This window comes from Zonotrichia leucophrys, unplaced genomic scaffold (assembly GCF_028769735.1).
Source record: "Zonotrichia leucophrys gambelii isolate GWCS_2022_RI unplaced genomic scaffold, RI_Zleu_2.0 Scaffold_341_55399, whole genome shotgun sequence".
Classification (NCBI taxonomy): Eukaryota; Metazoa; Chordata; class Aves; order Passeriformes; family Passerellidae; genus Zonotrichia; species Zonotrichia leucophrys.
Genome location: NW_026992546.1, coordinates 5769 through 15981, shown reverse-complemented (window position 1 = coordinate 15981; position 10213 = coordinate 5769). Strand labels below are relative to the sequence as shown.

The 10213-nt window shown below is 50.2% G+C and overlaps 1 protein-coding gene across 1 annotated transcript; it reads left to right on the top strand.

Moving 5' to 3' along the window:
- Window positions 1-6289: 6289 nt before the first annotated feature.
- On the top strand, window positions 6290-7222 carry LOC135441558 (olfactory receptor 14J1-like). Its single transcript, XM_064701115.1, has one exon. The coding sequence runs from the start codon at window positions 6290-6292 to the stop codon at window positions 7220-7222; it is 933 nt and encodes a 310-aa protein (XP_064557185.1).
- The last annotated feature ends 2991 nt before the right edge of the window (window positions 7223-10213 follow it).

The window sequence follows — 10213 nt, the reverse complement described above, 5'->3', positions numbered from 1 at the left end:
AAATGCCTGACAGCCATGGCCATGGACAAGAATTTGTGGCTTGTCTATGGAAGCACCCAGCTGAAGGCACGCGGCTCAGGGAGGAGCATCCAGATTCCTGCTGCAGTGCCAACTAACGGCAGCATCCTCTGACTTTAGCTCATGTAGTATCTGGAGGCTTGGGTGGCCTAAAAGTAAACAGATAAAGAGAGTAGAAGGTGAAACTCTTCACCTTAAAGAAAGAGGTAAGTTCTTGTCCCACTAACCTTTCTCTTCTGTAAGCCAAGGGTGTGAACACAGCTTATCAGAAGAATCATATATCAATGCTAAAATACACTTTTTACAATCTTTAAGTCATACATCATGGTCGTGGTTTGAGAGGAAGTGAGTTTTTTGGGATTGTGTGGTCACACCAATGGGTGCTCAGATTGAATATTGGCACCTGGTGCGGCCACTGGGGACATGGATACGCCTCTGAGAACACAGGAGTTAAAAGCAGAGAACTCCCACTTGAAGCTCTCTTTGTTCTGGCAGAGAAAAAGGTCAGACCTCCCCTGCCATCTGGGTGGGGGAGGGGAAGCCATGCGGCCGGGTGAGGAAGGTCTGGCCCCGAGGATGGAAGGGTGGAAGAGTGGAAGAGCACCGAGAGGCATCGGGCAGCCCCCCACCCCCAGGAGAGAGAGAGAGAGAGAGAGAGAGCGCCAGCCTGTGTCTGCGCTACCTTGAAATTGATAACGTGTGCCCGCAGCACGGATGAGAAGGAGAAGGGAGGGAGGGGGGGTGCAGCAAGAAGGTGTCCAGCCGCTATGGGAGTTCTGGGCGGGCAGAGCCCAAGATTTTAACCCTTATTTTGGACAATGAAAACTTTGCAGAACAGTAACCTTCCTAGAAGAGAGATAGAGATGAAACAGAGGAAGAAATGGGCAAGTGTGATCAAAGTTCCTGCAAGTGAAAGATGTCAGAAGAGCGGGGAAGAATCTTAGGTGAGAAGAGATGATGCAGTGGGCTTAGCTGGACTTTTCTTGTATAGCCCTGGACAGAACCATGTTTCCTGTGACACAGAGACTGCATCCAGGGGGAGGCAATGGCTCAAAGCCAAACGGGTTAAGTGATGAGATACCTTGGCCCCAGGGGGTGAAATTTAGGGGGGACAGGTGTCCCGAAAGTGAGAGACTGTGCTATTTTTGGAACGGGACAAAGCATCCTTAAAAGGAAAACCCTAAAAGCAGCTCTAGTCTATGTGCAGTGGTGAGAGCACTGGACATGGAAGGAAGAGGTCATGATGGCAGATGTTCTCCAGGCAATGCCACGAGTGACATGGGAACACATGTGTGGGAATCCATAAAAATCAGAGAGTTTTAGGAAGGTTGTAAAAAGGACAGGCCGCAGAAACAGCAAGAATTGTGAAGTGCTAAAGCAGCAGAAAAAGATATATAAGCTGTAGCGAAGACAACAGGGCTGTGTAATGGGCCAGTTAAGTTGCAACAAGTTTATTAAGTATATATCTAGAAGGTTATGCTTATGAATACAGCTTTATTCGTTGTCTCTTATAAACGAGCCATTGTGTTGGAGAATCGGCCGCTATTGTTTTAAGCAAACAATCTTATTGTGTTTAAGATGATTGGATAGAACTACTGTCGGTATGCTTTTGCTCTATGTATTTGGCTGAGATGCATTTATGGTATGTTGTAACATTAAGTTTCTTTAGCCTGCTGCCTGGTCAGCGAGCTGTACGCATCTTTCCATTGTCATAACCATGTAATGAGACTGATGCTGAAAACATAAAAAGCTCTAGACGCTGATCAAAGCAGCCCCATCCTGTTCGTGTCTGTATATAAACTGCCAGCGTACCAAACACGAGGTTTTGACCGTGTTTCCTGGGAAAGCCTATGGCACAAGAAGGACTCCTCTCCTCTTGCTGAACAGAGAATTGATTATCTAAAGGGTCATGATGGACTGAGAGTTGGTGATCTGAGGGATGGATGTACTGGAAATTTGGTGGGGGGAGGAGGAAATGTTTTGGAAGGTTTTCATTTTTCCTGTGTGTTTCTTTTTACATGTAGTTGTAGTTTAGTTAATAAAGTTTTCTTTTTCTTTATTTCTAAGTGGGGGCCTGCTTTGCTTACTCTTGGTCACATCTCACAGCAGACACCAGGGAGAGTGTATATTCATGGGGGCACTGGCATTGCGCCAGCGTCAAACCATGACAACCATATGGAACATGTGAACCATGGTAAAAGATGTTAAAAAATAAATAAAATACATTAAATTAAAAAATACATTTATAAATAAATAAATAAAAACATTTCCAAATGTTCCAGGAGAGCCTCAACCTCATGATCTGGGAAGAAAACCTATCACCATGGGTCAGCAGAGTGGCTCTCCAGATGGCTTTGCAGAATAGCTGGTATTACTGCCTAGTGTTACAGGGTTAATATTGGGGTGCACGGAAGCAGCATTTTTGAATTTCACTAGACATAATATGGAATGTTAGGGGAAGAACCAAAGAAGGAAAAGAGAGGGATCAAGGTAGTTTGGAGAGAAATAGACATAGGAAAATAGAGGAATAATACAATAAGTGGGGTCAGTCATGCTGAGAGATGCTGACAAATGCTGATCAGTGTGCCTGTAAGGCCCTGCCTTGCACCTGGTCCCTGCACTGTTCCACAGTACCCTGTTTCCTCATGTGTAGAGACTCTCCGTGTATTTTCTGACTGCTCTGCAGAGCCAGTGGGATCTGGTGGAGTCAGATGAGAAACCGTTTAGCACTCTTGTCTGTGGGTATGAACATGTCTGTATGAGGTAGCTGAAAAGTTCAGTGTCCAAAGGCCAGATAAGGAGTGGTCCATATGGTGTTGATAAAGTTGATACCTTTATCATGGCATACCATAATGACTTGTCCTTTGGGGTTCAGTAATCTAAAGACATATAGAATGTCTTATGGATAGGCCTTAGTTACCCTTAGTCACCCCTTTTTCCTCTAAAGATACAAGTGACATCAGGTTAGTTATAATTTCACACACAAATGTCTTAAAAAAGAAGCATCATATGGCTGGAGGACAAAGTCACTTCCCAATTGTTCTCTTCAGTTATGTTTCAAGCATCCAGAACACTAGTTGTATTTAAAAAAGCATGGATTCTAACATGGCTCCTTCCTGGAGTGCTATGGTCATGAATCCCCATGCCTAAAATGATTCCTAATTATTTTTACCTTTGTATTAGATATTGCAAAAAAAGAAGGACAAACTTCTATTCATAGAGATCAGTTTTATTAGAATGAAAACCACCAAAGGATAGAATAGAGACTTATGATCTGATATTTTCAGAAAAAAAGGGATGAGAAATTATGCTTTGGTGATCTGTAGCCATCCATGTGGTCAACATTCCAATATTCCAAGGTATGTGTCCAAAAGGCACAGGGGGGTCTGTTCCCCACAGCCTTCAGGGACAGAGGCGCAGGGCAGGGACACCGTAGCACAGCCTGGGCTGCACAGGGCACAGGCATGTGCAGCAGCTGCAAGACAGCCCTGCCAGAGCCAACTTGGGCAGCACTTTGGCCATGGCTGCTGGGCCTGGGCCTGAGGCAGGAGCAGGAGACAAGTGACCCTTGCAGGGCTGGGGCCTCATTGCCTCCTTGTCCCTGCTCAGCAGCCTGGCAGGGGCCGCCCCATGCTCCTGCCCTTGCCATTGCCCATCCCCACAGGCCAGTGCCCATCCCGGGAAGAGCCCTGAGCAAGGAGGGAGGGACAGCATCTGCCTGGCCAGGGGCTGGGGCTCAGGCCTTGGCCCTTTGCATTCCTCAAATACATCCAAGCTTTGCTCAGCACCAGAGACACCTTGGCCTTGTTTGTCCCTAACTGTCACCACTGCCTGCAGTGTTCTGCTCTAGCTGGAACGTGGGGACACTTTCTGAGTTGTGTCCCTCAGTGGGACCCATAAAAACTTGAAGAAACTTCAGAGTTTCAATTTAAGTTTGAGTTCTTGAGAAGTTTTTTGAACACCCTCTTAGGGACTGAGTCTGATGTGAACAACACCAAATCCCCAAGAGGCTTATTAAAGTCCTTGTGCTGGGTCTGTGCTGATGAGCTGGGCTGGTCTCCTGGCCCAGAGGCAGCTCCTGGCAAACCAAGAAGAGATTCAAAAGGACATTTCTCCTGAGGAGCAGATCCTCTCCCAGACCAGCAGGGCTGGGGCACTGCCTGCAGCCACCCCGGGCACAGCACAGAGGCACAGAGAACTTCAATCAGTCCGGGCTGGGAAGGTGCTGAGAAGTGCCTGGGGCAGAATCACTGCCAGCCCTTGGCACAGGAACCTCTGGCTGCAGGACAATGCAGCTGCAGCTCCTGGAGCCATCTCCTAAAGCTGGAACATCCCAATGCCCTCCAGACTCTGTGAGTAAAACTATGAATATTTCTGGTGCAGGGGAGGTGAAATGCTCATGAAGCTTTGACATGCTGAGGAATGCTGGTCAGTCATAAAATATTTCCAATACAAGGATTTCATTAAAATTAGGACATTTCCAAAGACTTTGTATTCAGTTTCCTAATACTGGAGAATGGCAGGGAGTGGGGGTTTAATATTAAAGATTGATTATGAATTAATAATTACGAAATTTTAAAAGTTCCTGAGACATTGGAACCAGTATTTTTGTGTTCTGTACATTCACAGCAGATCCATAATATACTTTCAGCCACTCTGACCATGGACAGCACCAGCATCCCCTTTGCTGGACCCATCAGGCTCAGTCTGAGCTGTCCTTTGTCCCACCTGCAAACAAAACCTGCCCCAGCCAATGCCCTGCAAACAGGCAGGGTTCTGTAGGGCCAAGGAGAGGGCACAGAGATTTGGGGTCTGTGAGTGCTGGCAGGGAGATATCTGGCACAGGGAAACACCTGCAGGAGGGAAATCTCCAGGAAGCAGAGAGAAGATTGGGCAATGAGAGAAAACAAACCCCAGCAATGCTGTGGCAGGGAGAGTTTAGAGATGCCCACAGAACCCCCTCAGTGAAGCCCCTCCCTCTGAACAAGCCCCCTCCCTCCTGTGCCCCAGCCCAGCCTATGCCCTCAGGGCCGGGGCTCCAAGGCGTGCAGCCCCTCCTGTGCAGGCAGAGCTGCAGCAGAGCCGTGGGGCAGCTCTGCAGCCCCAGGCCCAGTTCCCTCTGCAGAGCACAGGGCTGGGAGCAGCTGCCCGGCCCTGGGGGCTCTGGCAGGGGGCACAGCTGGCTCAGGGTGACGCTGTCCCCAGTGCCCGGCTCTGGGCAATGCTGTCAGTGAAGCCAGGGAAGGAGCTGCATCTCCCTCAATCCAATGCCATCAGAAGGACACTTGGGAGTCTCTGAGATTTCAGTCCAAGCTGGAAGCTTCAATCCAGGATGCAAACCTGTCCTAGAGCATCTCTGAGTTATAAGATTGATGGGGAGAGGCAGAGGTGTTGTGACACTGAAAATGCTGCTGGGTTGGTTAAATGAGCGACGTTGAGTCCTTGGCTACAAATGTGGAGCTGGGCTGTGGTGGATCCATCTCTTCTCAGCAGAACCTGGTGACATTTTAGGGAAAACATGGGAAGATGATCACTCTCCACCAGAGAAAGGTTAAAGCCCAGAGAAACTCTGAATAGGTCAGAATGAGAGACCATGTCTTCTAATTATTTTGTCTCACAGAACTTTCTCTGTTCTCCCCGAGTGCAGAAACAATGTAGAGGGTTTCTGATATCCAGGAATACCAGGAGACAAATGGGGGGAGCTCAATCAGAAAACCTCAGAACTCTTAAACACAGAAGCCTGTTACAGAGCTTGCAAGGGTTTTCAGGATGAAGAGAGAGACGAGAATGTTGATCTCATGTTTAGAAGGCTTGATTTATTATTTTATTATATATATACTATATTATAACTATGCTAAAAGAAATAGAAGAAAAAGTTCTCAGAAGCTAGCTAAGCTAAGAATAGAAAAGGAATGAATAAACAAAGGGCTGTGTCTCAGCAGAGAGTGCGATCCAGCTCTGCCATGAGTGGTCAATAAATCCAAACATTCGTCCAAGACCTATCCACCTGTTGCAATCCACAGCAGCAGATACCCATTATTTACATTTTGTTGCTGAGACTACAGTTTCTCAGAAGGGGGAAAAATCCTAAAGAAAGGATTTTAATGAAAAGATGTCTGTGACAGAAGCCTGTTACTTAATAATTAAAATAGTTCATGTGTGTTACAGAGGAGGGTGTATGAAAATGGCTTTGATTTTGGTTACAAATATCTCCTCTAACCCTTCACTGTCCTTTTCTCCATGAAGAGATCCCCATGTGTAGCCACAGCAAATGTCCAACAGCAGCTCCATCAGGCACTTCCTCCTGCTGGCATTGGCAGACACGCGGCAGCTGCAGCTCCTGCACTTCTGCCTCTTGCTGGGCATCTCCCTGGCTGCCCTCCTGGGCAACGGCCTCATCATCAGCGCCGTAGCCTGCGGCCACCACCTGCACACGCCCATGTTCTTCTTCCTGCTCAACCTGGCCCTCGCTGACCTGGGCATGATCTGCACCACTGTCCCCAAAGCCATGCACAATTGCCTCTGGGACACCAACACCATCTCCTACTCAGGATGTGCTGTTCAGCTGTTTTGTTTTGTTTTTTTCTTTTCAACAGAGATTTCCCTCCTGACAATCATGTGCTATGACCGCTACGTGTCCATCTGCAAACCCCTGCACTACGGGACCCTCCTGGGCAGCAGAGCTTGTGCCCACATGGCAGCAGCTGCCTGGGCCAGTGGCTTACTCAATGCTCTACTGCACACAGCCAATACATTTTCCCTGCCCCTGTGCCATGGAAATGTCCTGGGCCAGTTTTTCTGTGAGGTCCCACAGCTCCTCAAGCTCTCCTGCTCCAAATCCTACCTCAGGGAACTTGGGCTTCTGGTGTTTTCCATTTCTTTAGGTTTTTGTTGTTTTGTGTTCATGGTTTTCTCTTATGTGCAGATCTTCAGGGCTGTGCTGAGGATCCCCTCTGAGCAGGGACGGCACAAAGCCTTTTCCACCTGCCTCCCTCACCTGGTCGTGCTCTCCCTGTTCTTTAGCACTGCCATTTTTGCCTACCTAAAACCCCCCTCCATCTCCTCCCCATCCCTGGATCTGACCCTGTCAGTTCTCTACTTGGTGGTGCCTCCAGCACTGAACCCCCTCATCTACAGCCTGAGGAACCAGGAGTTCAAGGCTGCAGTGTGGAGACTGATGACTGGATTGTTTCAGAAGCATTAAACTTCTGGCCAGTTTCTGCCAATCACTTGTAATAAAAGTAACCTTCAATACTTCTTGTTAGTTTCATTTTGGAAGTTCTTTATCTTTGTTTTAAATTTTGAATATTTTCTACAAAGTGATGTCATTGTTTGTGCCAACTTGGTGTTGCCAGTGCTGCTGCCATGGCCCTGCCCCGCTGCCCTGGTGTTGGTGCAGAGCCTGAGTGCTCTCGGGGCCGGGCACAGCCCTGGGGGTGGCAGTGCCGGGGCTGCAGCAGGGACAGGCCATGGGCACTGCTGGGGCAGCGCTGACACCTCAGGCCAGGCCCTGGGGGCTCCAGGCTCCTTGCCCAGGCTCTCTCAAGAACACACCCAGGCCAATGCTCAACACAGAAAAGCCCCGTGAGCAGCCCCAGGCTGGCCGTGGGCAGGCTGGGGGCAAACAGCATGGCTGGGGCTCTGCAAGGGCCCTGGGGCAGATGGGAAGGAGCGGCAGAGCAGGGGCTGATCCATCCCCAGTGCACTGGACAGCACAGGGCAGCGTCCCAGAGCGTCCTCATGGAGCTGCCAACAACATCCCCCTCTGCAGCCCTGGCCTCTCCCCCAGCTCGCACAGGTGCCCCATCCTTGCAGGAACAGACACAGCAGCACTGGCTCAGCAGCCCCTGTTTGCATTGCACAGAGCAGGGGGAGCACCCCCATGCTGTTGGTGTGGCGACATGAACCTGAGGGAGCACAAATGCCGTCAGCCCCTGAGGCCAGCAAGGGCTGGGGGACACCAGGGAAAGCACTCAGCTTTGTTCTGGCCTCTGCAGTCAGCCAGAAAGTTTGTTCCCATCAGCTGGGAGTTTCCTGTCCCACTGCAGATGCTGTTGCTCAGAGCCAGGGCCACCCCCAAACTGCCCTGAGAATTTCCTTGGCTTCACCTTTTCTTTCTTTCCTCTTTCCTGATCCAGATTTCTTCCTATTGCCCACCTCTGTTTCGTCCCCTGCAAACAGCCCATCCCTGTTTGCCCTTTCCTCTCTGGCCCCACTCCCCATTGCAGTTCCTGACTTGGCACCATGGGAACGTCCCTTGGGGAGCAGGATCATCCTACAAGTGCTGCAGGAATTGTCTGCAGGCTCCTGCAGTGCCTGGTGCTGAACCCTTGCCAGAGGCACCCCAGGCCAGGGGGGGCACATCTGGGCTGCTGTTTCTGGCTCTGGGGCTCCCTGTTCTGGGCAGTGAGGAGGAGCTGCAGAGGCTCTGCAGGACTGACAGGATGGGCTTTGGGGCTGGCAGGAGAAGCTGAGGGACCTGGGCTGCTGGAGCTCCTGAAGAGGAGGCCCAGGGCTCCTCCTTCAACTGCTCCAAGGGTGGTTCCAGTGAGTCACAGATTCATCCAGGTTGGAAAAGATCTTGGAAATCATAAAGTCCAACCTGTGCCCTGACACTGCCTTGTCTCCCTGAGCCTCCTCTTCTCCCGGATAAAAAACCCCAACTCCCTCATCTGCTCCTCACAGGACTTGTGTTCCAGACCCCTCACCAGCCTTGTTTCCCTTCTCTGGAAACGCTCCAGCCCCTCCATGGCCTTCCTAAATCGGGGGCCCAGAACTGGACACAGCACTCGAGCTGTGGCCTCACCAGTGCCGAGTGCAGGGGAAGAATCACTGCCCTGCTCCTGCTGGCCACACCATTCCTGATCCAGGCCAGGAGCCATTGGCCTTCTTGCCCACCTGGGCACGCTGCTGCCTCATGTCCAGCCTGCTGTCCATCAGTTCCCCAGGTCCCTTTCTGCCTGGCTGCTGTCCAGCCACTCTGTCCCCAGCCTGTAGCACTGCAGGGGTTGTTGTGGCCAAAGTGCAGGACCCAGCACTTGGTCTTGTTCAACCTCACCTTGTTGGATTTGGGCCCTGGATCCAGCCTGTCCAGGTCCCTCTGCAGAGCCCTCCTACCCTCCAGCAGATCCACACTCACACCCAGCTTGGTGTCATCTGCAAATTTGCTGATGCTGGACTCAGTCCCGTCATGCAGATCATCAATGCAGATACTGAAATCCTCGCTGGCTGGCTCTGATCCCTCGGCCATCTTGTGGGTGCCCTGGGATGGCACTCAGGGTGATCTGTTCCATAACCTTGCCGGGCACCCAGGTCAGGCTGACAGACCTGGAGTTCCCCAGCTCCTCCTTCCAGCCCTTCTTGGGGATGGGCTCACACTGGCACCTCCAGTCCTCTGGGACCTCCCTGCTGAGCCAGCACTGACAGTAAATGATGGAGAGCAGCTTGGGGAGCTCATCCACAGCTCCCTCATTCCCTGGGATGGATCCCATCTTCTCCCAGAGACACCTGTGAGCATCTGAGTGGCTCAGGAGGTCCCCAGCGGCTTCCTCCTGGATTACAGGGGGGCTGTTCTGCTCTCTGTGCTGAACTACCAGCTCAGGAGAACACTTGTCCTGAGGACAACTTCACTTATTCTTGAAAACTGAGGCAAAGAAGGAGTTAAGTACCTCAGCCTTTCCCTCATATTTGGTAACCATATCTCCTGTAATAATGACAAAAGATTGGCTTTGTACCTCCTTTTGCCATTGATGTATTTATAGAAACCCTTTTATTCTCCTTCACAGACGTGGCCTGGTTTAGCCTTAAGCTTCCACCTCTCTAATTTTTTTTCTGCATGACCTAACAACATCCTTAAACATTTTATGAGTTACCTGCCTCTCTGTCCAAGGATGATGCACCTTCTTTTCTTTCCCCAAGTTCTTGCAAAAGGCCCATCACATTCAGAATATAACCTGTTGTCTAAAGTACACCTCAGAGGAGGAAAATACAAGAGTCTATAAATTAAAAGAGGGAAAGCAAGCTAGGAAAGTAAAAGAAGGAGAGGCTGGGAAGGCTGACAAAAACTGGGACTCCCCTTGACCACTTACTTGCTTCTACCCTTGCAGTACCTGAAATCCTTCCTCCAATTCCTCTTGCTGTGGACCCAATTCCTCCTCCTCTCCCAACTGTCATTCCTTTACCACCTCCTAACCCA